Source organism: Portunus trituberculatus, chromosome 32 (genome assembly GCF_017591435.1).
Source record: "Portunus trituberculatus isolate SZX2019 chromosome 32, ASM1759143v1, whole genome shotgun sequence".
In the NCBI taxonomy this organism is placed as follows: Eukaryota; Metazoa; Arthropoda; class Malacostraca; order Decapoda; family Portunidae; genus Portunus; species Portunus trituberculatus.
In genome coordinates, this window is record NC_059286.1 from 9,366,697 (window position 1) to 9,378,639 (window position 11,943).

At 43.0% G+C, this 11,943-nt stretch overlaps 1 protein-coding gene and 1 long non-coding RNA gene across 6 annotated transcripts in view; one reads left to right on the forward strand and one right to left on the reverse strand.

Annotated features, from left to right (window-relative positions):
- Window positions 1–11,943, forward strand: part of LOC123511933 (protein amalgam-like) — a 90,061-nt gene that overhangs the window by 77,729 nt on the left and 389 nt on the right. For all 5 annotated transcript variants that reach the window (XM_045268037.1, XM_045268039.1, XM_045268038.1 and 2 more), the window contains 5 exons: window positions 6,694–6,880; window positions 8,154–8,282; window positions 8,743–8,862; window positions 9,145–9,318; window positions 9,766–11,943. The exon at window positions 9,766–11,943 is cut by the window's right edge and continues 389 nt beyond it. In XM_045268037.1, coding sequence (XP_045123972.1) covers window positions 6,694–6,880; window positions 8,154–8,282; window positions 8,743–8,862; window positions 9,145–9,318; window positions 9,766–10,127 — 972 coding nt within the window. In that variant the 3' untranslated portion in view covers window positions 10,128–11,943. The remainder of the gene's footprint in view (window positions 1–6,693; window positions 6,881–8,153; window positions 8,283–8,742; window positions 8,863–9,144; window positions 9,319–9,765) is intronic.
- Window positions 1–11,943, reverse strand: part of LOC123511935 — a 31,020-nt gene that overhangs the window by 1,331 nt on the left and 17,746 nt on the right. The window contains exon 3 of the long non-coding RNA XR_006676986.1: window positions 6,703–6,824. This is a non-coding gene — a long non-coding RNA (uncharacterized LOC123511935). The remainder of the gene's footprint in view (window positions 1–6,702; window positions 6,825–11,943) is intronic.

An 11,943-nucleotide genomic window follows, 5' to 3' on the forward strand; every position in this document is an offset into this window, starting at 1 on the left:
CAAGCCTCAGTTTCCGGGTCGAGATTAAACAAACGCCACTCCACTCCTTGCCAATGTCCCGTTAACCAAACACGGCGATTGAGACCTTGTGATCCTTGGCAAAACTTATTATCTCACAGGACAGCCGCGAGGGAGGAAGGGAAGAGGGAGAGGAAGGGTGCAGGAGGGCCTAATTAATTTATAGTTTCTTGGCTTGAAGTTTTATTCATGGAGGAAAGGAGGAGAAGGGAAGGAACGGGAGGGAGATAGGAGGGTCCAGTGATTTGTTGAAGAGATGAGGTGGAGATAGTGGTGGTGGTGGTGGTGGTGGTGGTGGAAGTAGTAGTTGTGGTGGTGGTGGTGGTGGTGGTGGTGAAGAATGATATGTTGTGTGATGGTGGTGGTGGTGGTGGTGGTGGTGGTGGTGGTGGTGGTGGTGGTGGTGGTGGTGGTGGTGATAGGTAGCAATGGTGATGATATTTGAACGAAAAAAATCAAATAAAAAAAATTCACGTCTGATTCTGTTTAAAAAGGCAAAGATTCACATCATTAAAGAAATAAGCAGAGAAAAGAGGAGGAGGAGGAGGAGGAGGAAGAGGAAGAGGAAGAGGAAGAGGAAGAGGAAGAGGAAGAGGAAGAGGAAGAGGAAGAGGAGGAAGAAGAAGAAGAAGAGGGCGAAGAAGAGGTGGAAGAGGAAGAGATGGGAGTGTGCTTAAGAAGTGTAAAATATTGGAGAAGCGGCCTCTTCATCTCACGCTTTTTCAGTCTCTGGGAAGCGACGAGTGTTTGCATCACGCTGATTTTCCGTGACTGTTCGCCTCACGAGCCTGGCGAGGATGAGGCGGACACAAAAAATAGGAAAAAATATATGAAAAAAAAGTCTGTGAACGGATTATAAAAGTAATTGTCTCATCTGGTTTGGTAATGAAGGAGAAAATTTATACTGGTGAGAGAGAGAGAGAGAGAGAGAGAGAGAGAGAGAGAGAGAGAGAGAGAGAGAGAGAGAGAATATCGCGTCTCAAATTACGATTTTCTCACTCTAAAAAGAAAAAAATAAGAAAAAATGTCAGAATCAAAACTAGAATTTAAAAGAGAGAAAAAAAGAACCATTAAAAAAACATTCTTAAAAAGTATCGGTAGAAATGCAAACACACACACACACACACACACACACACTAGACACCTATATTATCTCTCACACACTCATTAACTCACTAATAAACTGGCTCACACCCTATTGTGCTTTCCAAATTACTCACATACATCCTTGCACCTCAACACACTCACTCACTCACTCACTCACTCACTCACTCCCACTGACCCTAACAAATCCCCCCACCATTAAACGCACCTCCAACATCCCCTAACGCACCCTAACGCACCTACAACGCACCCTAACAAACCTTAACACATCCTAACACACCCTAACGCACACCCCACGCACTCTAACACACCTTAACGCACCTCCATCCCCCTAACGCACCCTAATGCACCTTCAACGCCCCCTAACGCACCTTAACACACCCCGAACGCACCCTAAGGTAACGAACTTCCAACACACCCCCACCACACTCTAACGCACCTCCAACTTCCCTTGACGCACCCGCAACACACCCTAACGCACCCCCACCGCATTCTAACGCACTCTAACGTACCTCTAACGCACCCTAACACACCCTAACGCACCCTAACGCACCCTAACACACCCTAACGCACCCTAACGCACCCCCACGCTCTCTAACGCACCTTCAACGCAACCTAACGCACCTTAACGCATTCTAGCGCACTTTAATGCACCTTCAACGCACCCCAACGCACTCTAACATCCTCCAACGCCCCTAACACACCCTAACGCACCCTAACGCACTTCCAACGCCCCCTAACTGGCAGCAATCGATAAGCAGGTGAGGCGTGAGAGGAGTCGGGCCATAATTACAATTCTTTATCTTGTAAGTAATTAAAACTCAGGTAAAGAAGTGGCGTTTATGTAAATTAAACTCGTTACGCCTTTATGACACGGCCACTCGCTCAGGCTGACTACAGGGCGCCTTCTATAATGGAGCACAAGCCTTTCCTCTTTCCCTCACCTCTCAGAACGTGATGTGCTGGACCTATTCACTCCGATCATTTCCTTATACACGTAAATGCATCAGCTCTTTTTTTTTTTTTTTTTTATTCATTTATTTTTCTTTATTTATTTATTTCTGCTGTGTTTAATCTTTTGTCTGTTTTTTTCTTATTATTTTTATTTTCTTCCTCCATTTCTCAAGTGGTGTGCTGGACCTATTGACTCGTATCTCTTCCTTATACACGTAAATGCATCAGCTCTATTTTTTTTTTCTGTACTTAATCTTTTGTCTTGTTTTTTCTTATTGTTATCATTTTTTCTTCAATTTCTCTTGTGATGTGCTGGATCTAATGACTCGTCTCTCTTCTATATACACGTAAATACATCACCTCTCCATTTTCTATTTTATTTTTCTCTATTTAATCTTTAGTCTTGTTTTTTCTTCTTCTTATCATTTTTTTCTTCAATTTCTCAGGTGATGTGCTGGACTTATTGACTCGTCTCTCTTCTATATACAAGTAAATACATCACCTCTTTATTTTTTGTCCTATTTAATATTTTGTCTTTTTTTTTCTTCTTATCATTTTTTCTTCAATTTCTCAAGTGATGTGTAGGATATTTTTTACTTTTATCTGTTCTATTTACACTTAATTTTTTTGCTCTATTTAATTTTGTGTTAGTTTTTCTTATCCTTTTCCTTCAATTTCTCAGGTGATGCGGTGGTTTGTTGACTCCTATCCCTTCTAAACACACTTATATGCTTGACCTATTCAGTTTGGTTCTCTATATTTGTTTATTTTCTCTCTCTCTCTCTCTCTCTCTCTCTCTCTCTCTCTCTCTCTCTCACGCGCCATTTTCTTCGACAAATGAGGCCGTTCTCTCTAAATACCTTCCTTTCCTTCACCGCTTCACTTCCTCCTCCTCCTCCTCCTCCTCCTCCTCCTCCTCCTCCTCCTCTGCCTTTCCTTACCATCTTTATTACCTCCTTCTCTTACTCTTCTCTTCCCCCATCTTTCTTCTTCCTTTAATTCGTTTCTCTCTTTTTGTTCCTCTTCTCATTGTTTACTCATCCTTTTCTGATCAAATATTAAATAAAAACTGAATGAAAAATTACAATGTTTTCTTTCTTATCTTCTTTATTTGATTTTTTTTTTTTCCTTTTTTTTCGTTCCTTTTACGAGCGCCATTATTTTATTTTATTTCTTTTCTTTTCCGCCTCATTCTCTTCATATATATTCAGTCTTTTCATCTTGGTCCAATTAATTATTTTTTTCATCTTTTAACTAAGGACGCAAACTGAATGATCTATTATGACTGAAGAATTTACATGTGAGTTGCTTTTCCTATTAATAATAATAGTAATGACTTGTTTTATGACCATTGCTATTATTATTATCATTACTATTACTATTATTATTACTACTACTATTATTATTAATGATCTCTTGCGCTTGCATATTTTTCCGTCAATGGTAATAAACACAGTCATTATTTAGCGCCAAATTTCATATTAACAATTAAAATATTAAGTAAAACAAAGCAAAAATGAGACAAAAAAATGCTAAAGCCAAGAAAAAGTTCAACTATAAAAGAAAATACGAACAAATAATGAAGGACAATGATGGGAGGAGGGAGGAAGGAGGAGGGAGGGAGGGAGGGAGGAAGGATGGAAAAAGAAGGAAGGGAGAAAGGGAGGAAAAAAGGAAGGGAGGAAGGAAGGAAGGAGGAAGGAAGGAAGGAAGGAAGGAAGGAGGAAGGAAGGAAGGAAGGAAGGAAGGAAGGAAGGGAGGAAGGAAGGAAGGAAAAAAGGAAGGAAGGAAGGAAGGAAGGAAGGGAGGAAAAGGAAGGAAGGAGGAAAGGAAGGAAGGAAGGAAGAAAGAAAGAAATGAAGGGAGGAAAGAAAGACGATAAACAAATGAACAATAAAATAGAGAAATAATCACATGCACTTTAATTTCCTAATAAAAAGAAGGAAAGAAGGAAAAAAATGACAGAAAAATGAAAAGCAAAGAAAAAAGATAGAAAGCAATATAAAGGAAAGCAAAGGAAGTAAAAGGGAAGTAACAATAGCAAAACTTATTCGAGAGAGACAAGACAAGGCAGTCACGGAAGGCAAGACTCAAAACAGTCCCTGGATAGACACACACTGCTGAAGCTGAGGAGGTCTTATATGAACCCCTTCAGTACTGGACCGCATTTTTACCTTGAGTTTTGAGTGTGATTAAACCACTCTCACGCATTTTTACCTTGACGCATTTTTACCTTTAGTTTTGAGTGATTAGCCCATTTTTACTGACATTAGGAAGGGTCTACGGAGGTCAGGAGATTAATGGCCAGAGTCTTCACTATTTTAATCCCCCATATAAATTTCTGAAGCTGTATAAAATCACTAAATAGTAAGCAGAGTGAATATGGAAACGCGTCCTGGTACTAAAGAGGTTAATATATACATACATTAATTCCTTCAGTACTGGGACGCATTTTTACCTTGAGTTTTAAGTGATTAGCCCATTTTTACTGACATTAGGAAGGGTCTACGGAGGTCAGGAGATTAATGGCCAGAGTCTTCACTATTTCAATCCCCCACATAAGCACGTCCTGGTACTGAGGAGGTTAATACACTGGACCGGCTATGTTGTGTTATTATGCCACGTGACGCGCCATTAAATATTTGGGGACTATAAAACATGAATATTTCGGGAAAAGCTGCGAGTAAATATATACAGCTTGGCCAATATGGTTCCCTCATGAATGTATTACAGAGGCAGTAAGGATATTGGAGCCCGCACCCTGCCGTACCTCTCTCTCTCTCTCTCTCTCTCTCTCTCTCTCTCTCTCTCTCTTTGTCGTTTGGTTTCATTACTTTCATCAAAATCAAAGTACTTTAAACCTTTCATGCTAAATCAATGAAGAGTGGGTAATCTCTCTCTCTCTCTCTCTCTCTCTCTCTCTCTCTCTCTCTCTCTCTCTCTCTCTCTCTCTCTCTCTCTCTCTCTCTCTCTGCGCTGTGATCTCCGCAAAGTTTCAGTCGGGACGGTTTTCTGGCCGACTCTACTCAGGTTTTATCAAGTTGGTGCAAAGTTTTGATGAGAATGGCTCCCGTTACCTTGATTGGGCCGCGGTGACTGCAGGGCTCGCGGCACGACCTGGTGGGGAGGGAGGGGGCCAGGTGAGTCATTCAGGTGTGGCAGGTGAGACAGGTGTGTCTCCCTAATACACCTGGTTGTGAGGAGCCAAGTTATGAGTCATTGAAAAGCGGCAACTCAATCTTCCTAAATGTCCGAATTCTTAAGGAGTTGCCGGCGGGATCAGGGAAATTTGGCTTCATTACTGCTGGAAGCTTGTATGATGTCCCTCTTCTTTCTTCTCCTCCTCCTCCTCCTCCTCCTCCTCCTCCTCCTCCTCCTCCTCCTCCTCCTCCTCTTTTGTGTCTATGGTGAGACTGTGGTTTCTCTTTTTCTCTCCCTCCCTCTTTCGTCTTCTCTTGAGTGTCCATAAAGCTTCAGTCTTCCTCGTGTCTTCCGCTGCTGGAGTTCCTTCATTATAAAGTCACCAGGAGAATTTGTCGTGTTGAAATCTGCTTGTATTTCTCCATATGGAAGTTATTTTTGCTGGTTTTCTTCTTTCTACGCTGTTTTTGAGGCACCTTTGAAGTGTTGAGATGAGACGCCAGCTTTCCTTCACGTGGGACTAATTGGATGTCGGTCTCTTCATCAGTGATCTCAGTTCCCGAAGTGACAGGCTTACCGCGGGACTCTCAAGACTATACTCGAAATTTCCCACCACTTACATCCATAAATTCGTCTAGTTTTCTGCTAAAGCTCCTCCATTGACCCGGTACTGGGCATCATCGCAATACTTTTTCTATTTACACCATATGGGCTTTTCATGGCCATTTCTAGGCTACAGGAGATATTTTTTGGGTTACCTTCTATCTCAAAGCCCACCCGCTAGGAAACCATTGTCCCGAGTGAGGAAGCCCAACCTACACTCCGACCGTGGACAGGATTCGAACCCGTGCGCTTGGAGACCCCCAGGACCACAAAGCACGCATGGTTCCACTGTACCACGGGGGCCCCTACCTCAATTATTTACTGATAACGATGCCGGTTGTGTGACGATCATTCTTCCTGCGTTATTGATTTACTGGTGTCGTAGATTCCACACCCGACGTTCATTATTCATCAAAATGTCCCATAAAACCTTCCCTTCTTAATCTCCCTATTAGAAACACACCCTCAATTCTTTGCTAACATTTCAATCTGTCACTCTTCTTTCCCCTGTCCTTCAAAATGGTCCCATAAAACCATCCCTTTTTAATCTGCCTATTGGAACAACGCCATCACTTCTATCTAACATCTCAATCAGTCACTTCTCCCCTGTCCTTCAAAATGTCCTATGAAACTGTCTGTCCTATCCATCAATTTCAATCAGTGACTTCTGCCCTATCCTTCAAAATGTCCTATGAAACTCCTTGTGCTATCTGAAATTCCAATTTCTGCCCTATCCTTCAAAATGTCCTATAAAACTCCTTGTACTATCTAACATTCCAATCAGTCACTTCTCCCCTATCCTTCAAAATGTCCTATAAAACTCCTGTGCTATGAGGGTATTGACACCACCACCTTCCTTCCTTCCCTCTACAGATGGCGCACCTGGAGGTCGTGGTGCCGCCTGAGATCGTAGACAACGCCACCTCGGGGGAGACAATAGTGGAGGAAGGCAACTCAGTAACACTCACATGCAAAGCTAGAGGATTCCCGCAGCCCGTCGTGTCCTGGAAGAGAGAGGAGAATGCCAGAATTGTTCTCAGAGACCAGGGGAACAAGAAAGGTTAGTTGTGTAATATTTGTATGGGAGAAATGGATGGCTTTCTTTTTATTAACCTCTTCAGTACTGGGACACATTTTTACCTTCAGCTTTGTGTGTGATTAGACCATTTTGTTGACATTAGGAAGGGTTTATGGAGATCAGAAGATTAATGGCTACAGTCTTCACTATTCTAATCCCTGAAACTGTATAAAATCACCAAACAGTAAGCAGAATGAATATGAAAACGTGTTTAAGGTTAAGTTAGGTGTGCATGACAATTCTAGGGAGAAAAGGAATTTATTTTTCTTATTTTTTTAGGGAAGTGGTGTTGACTGAGACAGATTATCATTATATATTAATCTACAAGGGATGAGAAGCAATTGTGAAAACGATAACGGTGATAAGCTTAAGTTACCTATGTGTGTGTGTGTGTGTGTGTGTGTGTGTGAGAAAGATATGCAGTGTGTACCTTCCTGTCTTCACGTCAACTATTCGAGGCAGGCGGGGCGGCGGGCACGGCTCAACGCATCTCTCATTACAGTGTCCATAACCACAACCGCACATTCTCGCCGCTGTTCCCTCGCCAGGCCCGTCTCCATTCAAAGCTCCCCGCCACACTCGCGCACATATAAAAAAAAAAATAAATAGTTTCGCAGATATTTCCAGCGGCAGATTTGTGGCATACAGGGAGGAATTTGCAGCCTTTTGTTCCCCAGGCGCAGCACACACCACCATTGGTACAGCAATTATTGTGCAACGCTCCGATATATGTATAATCACGATGCACGAGAGTTGAGAGCGTAACTTTTTATCTATTTTTTTTTTTGTTGAAGTATATTGCGAATGACTGTCCGAGAATAATGAAAAAAAAGAGTAATTATTCAAACTGCCGTTCCTTCATCCCTAATCTCTTCAGTACTGGGACACATTTTTACTTTGAGATTTGTTTACGATTAGACCATTTTATTGACATTAGGAAGGATCTATGGAGGTCAGAAGATTAATGGCTACAGTCCTCACTATTTTAATCCCTGCATGAGTTTCTGAAGCTGTATAAAATCGCCAAATAGTAACCAGAATAATTTTTACCTTAAGATTTGTGTATGATTAGACCATTTTATTTACATTATGAAGTGTCTATGAAGGTCAGAAGATTAATGGCCACAATCTTCACTATTTTGATCCCCCACATGAGTTTCTGAAGCTGTATAAAAGCACAAATAGTAACCAGAGTGAAAATGGAAACTCGTTCTTGTACTGAATGAGTTAACCTCCTTTTTTTTAACCTCCGCAGTGGTGACAACGGAGGGCGAGCAGCTGCACCTCACGCGGGTCAAGAGGTCGGACATGGGCGCCTACCTGTGCATCGCCAAGAACGGAATCCCACCCTCGGTCAGCAAAAGAATAATGCTCAAGGTCACCTGTAAGTATTGCCAGGTGATGCTGTACGCCCAATGTTGCTATGAGTATCAGTTTGCATGGAGGTAATGTTTTGTAAGGTGCTATGTCTTATCAAACTTAAACTATTCAACTATTAATGAATTGTAGGGGTGGAGGTGGGTTTTTTTTAATGTAAGATGGGAAAACTGGCTAAGGACAGCAGAAACTAATAAAAAGACCCTCTTAATTGCCAGTTCACTACAGTTATTTCACTTTCTTCCTTTGAATCTCACTTTATATGGAGGTATCATTCTATAAGTCACCATTTCTCAGAGCCCACGTTTTATAATCCTCAAACTATCAAATGCTTAGTGATTTTGCCTTATTTCCTTCAAGCACTATAGTTAATTCATTCTCTCTCTCGCTCTCCCTCTCTCTCTCTCTCTCTCTCTCTCTCTCTCTCTCTCTCTCTCGTTCTCGCTCTCTCGCTCTCGCCCCGGCAGTCTCCCCGCTGCTGGAAGTCCCCGTGCACATGATCGGCTCACCCATCGGGAAGGAGGTGACTATCAGGTGCCGTGTGGAGTCCTCCCCCAAGGCCGTGGCCACCTGGAGGAAGGACCCAGGTGAGAGGACCCCAGCACACCCCCTTAAGTCACGCCACACGGGGATATTCTATAGGACATTACGTTTTCTTTATCTTCCTTTACCTTTTATCTATTACACAACTGATTAATCTATTTTTCCATTTATTTCCCTTCCCATTTCCTTCCTCTTCACTATTTTACCTTCATTTCCCGACCAACAATTGAATGGAAAACTTATAAAAACGTGAAATGAATATAAACATCACCTATTAACTTATTACCTCATCTTATCTTGCCTTTATCGTCACCGCGTCTGGGCAGAGGAACAAATGATCATCAGCAGCAGGAAGTACAACGTGTCGGAGGAGCAGGAGGGATTCTACGTCACCCACATGAGTCTCACCATTCGCAACTTCACGAGGGAGGACGCCACCACATACCGCTGCGTCGCTAGCAATTCCCTCGGCTCCAGCACTTCCTCGGTACAAGTCTACGGTGAGTGGAAGGAGAGTAAGGCAATATTTCAGTGGTGAGTGGAAGTTCTGGTAGTGAGAAGGAGAGAGAGGGAGTTCTAGTAGTGAGTGGAGGAAAAACGAAAGGGTTGTACTATTAGTGTAAGTGAGGAGGATAATGCACGTGTGAGGAGATGCGATGGAAGGTTTTAAGGTTATCATTGTGGGTTGAAAGTGGAGTGTGAGTGTATGGCGAGACGAAGAAAGTAAGTCAATCAGTGCAGTCAGTCAGTCAATCAGTCGGTCAGTTTGGCGGAATAGAAGGTCTTAAGGTTATTAGTGTGGGATTGGAGGTGAACTGTGTGTAGATAGAGACAGGATCAGTTAGTCAGTCAGTCAGCCAACTAGCCAGTCAGCTCAGCAAACCCCCATACTCACAGCCGCCTTCACCACACAGCCGCACCATTCACCCCTCCACGTCCCCCTACAGAGATCCAGCCCCAGAAGCCCAGCGTGGTGAAGGTGGAGGAGGAGCGCAAGATGGACAACCACATTCCGAATCCCGACTCGGAAATAGACAAGGCGGAAGACACCCACCCTCTGGACTTCGATCACTCCCTCAAGACAACTTACTTCCCCTCTGGCGGCGGCGGCGACTCGGGTTTCGAATCTGACAATGAAATCCCTGTAGTGGAGGAGGAGATGCCCAAGAAGACTTCACGTAATACAATTTTCAGCATCTTCAGTAACGCAGCTGCCCGGAAGGAGGTGACAGGCGGTGTGCGGTTGGCGTGGACGTGCGTGGTTGCAGTGCTCGTCTGGCCCCTGGTTGTCTACATCCCAGCCCTCTAGAAGCTCATGAATAGGTGTTGTTGTTGTATCTACTCTAGAATGTGTTGTTGTTATGATTGACGTTACTCGCTCCTCAGCTGAACCCTCTCCAAACCAACATCAGTCCGCCTTCCAAACCAAAACACTTTCTTCGCAATCGGAAAAGTCAGTTCTGTTCATCTTTTCTTTCAGTAGACCACAGATTGGCAGGACTTTGAAGCGCCTGCCTTGTAACCAATGCCCAAGTACAGTCAAGGCCAACCACTGAGTAACTAACATGCCATGCTCACCTCCACTGCCTTGCCTTTCCCTCAATCTGAAGCCCTCTAGTCAGCAAAGAGTGAATGAGTAGCCAGGTTTTGTTGCTACCAGCTGATCAGAGGCTTGAGAGAGAGAGAGATAAGGTAAGGAACACAGTGGAAGTAGGTGCGACAGTTAACTTGACTTGTGCCCGTTACTGTAAATAACTCCGTCAGATGGTGTTAGTGGCCGCAGCCCCTAATCGATACCTAGCTCAGGTGATCTATCATGGTTTTCACGTGCTGTAGTAGCGCAGCGCACCGGGAGAGGACGGACGCTGCTGTGACTGGCAATGTGAAAGACGCGCGACGATTAATGAAGTGTCTGCGGACGGCGGGTGATGCAAAGAAACCTTAATGCTTCCTAACCACGATATTTAACCCATGGGAAGTGTCATCTAGTGAACAACGAATAGAAAACGTAATACTCGGACTTATTTCCTATTCCCTCTGTCTCCAAATTCCTCGCCACTGTCTCTCTCCCTTTTCCTCCCTTCATCTTCAACTCCCTCCCCCGACTGACCGTGACCCCTAGCGTAGACTGAAGTAAATATATATATATACATAACTATAAATAAAAAGGACTATCAGTGTAAATATAGGCGAAGTAAGGATGTTTTTACCCGTATTTAGAAGATCAAACTAGTGCTTCCATTGTTCATATCAAAATAACAGGGTCTCTCTTTCACACCGTCATGGCTGGTTGACACACACACACACACACACACACGTAGAGAAGTAAGAAATATATCAAACACACACACACACACATTCTACACACACACACACACACACACACACACACACACACACACACACACACACACACACAAAGACGAGTGCTTTTCTAAATAACGCGTCACGCTCACGGCCAAAGAGATCTTCAGTGTGCTAATTGCGATGAAGCGTGAACCACCGGCGGAACTCATTGTTGTTGTTGTTGTTCTTCTTGTTGTTGTCGTTTACCGTGGAGGAACCGTACCCTCTTCTATTCAATTCATCAGGTTTTGTTCATTTTTTTTCTTCCTTTGAGACTATAAAAGCAGAAGTGGCAATGTTTAAAGGTTTATTTTTATCTTTTTCTCTTTTTTCGAGCTGTGGAATATTAAGACATGGAAACGATATGATAGAGTAACATGTTTTCCTTATACTGTGTCTGTGGTGCACGTAAACAGTGGAGTGTATGGTGGAGTGTTCTGTGACGCGACTGTTGCCTGAACGTGTGTGTAGAAAATGAGGACTGACAACTAAATCTAAATGGGCCTCTTTTATTTTTTTCCCCTTGGCCAGTCGTTCCCTCTTACATAAAAAAAAAAAACACTTTGAAGTACAGAGATGGGGTACATGTCAAGTTGTCAAAAGCCTCAAGTATCTATCAGTGAATGTAATGATGTAAAAATGCCAACGTTTTCTGAAATATTATGGAGAGTAATTTCAGAGAGATAACTAACGAAAAAAAATTAATCTAGTCCAAACAGAAAGAAAGGCGAGTACTGAGATAGTGTACTTGTCAAATTGTCAAAAGCCTGAAGTATCTT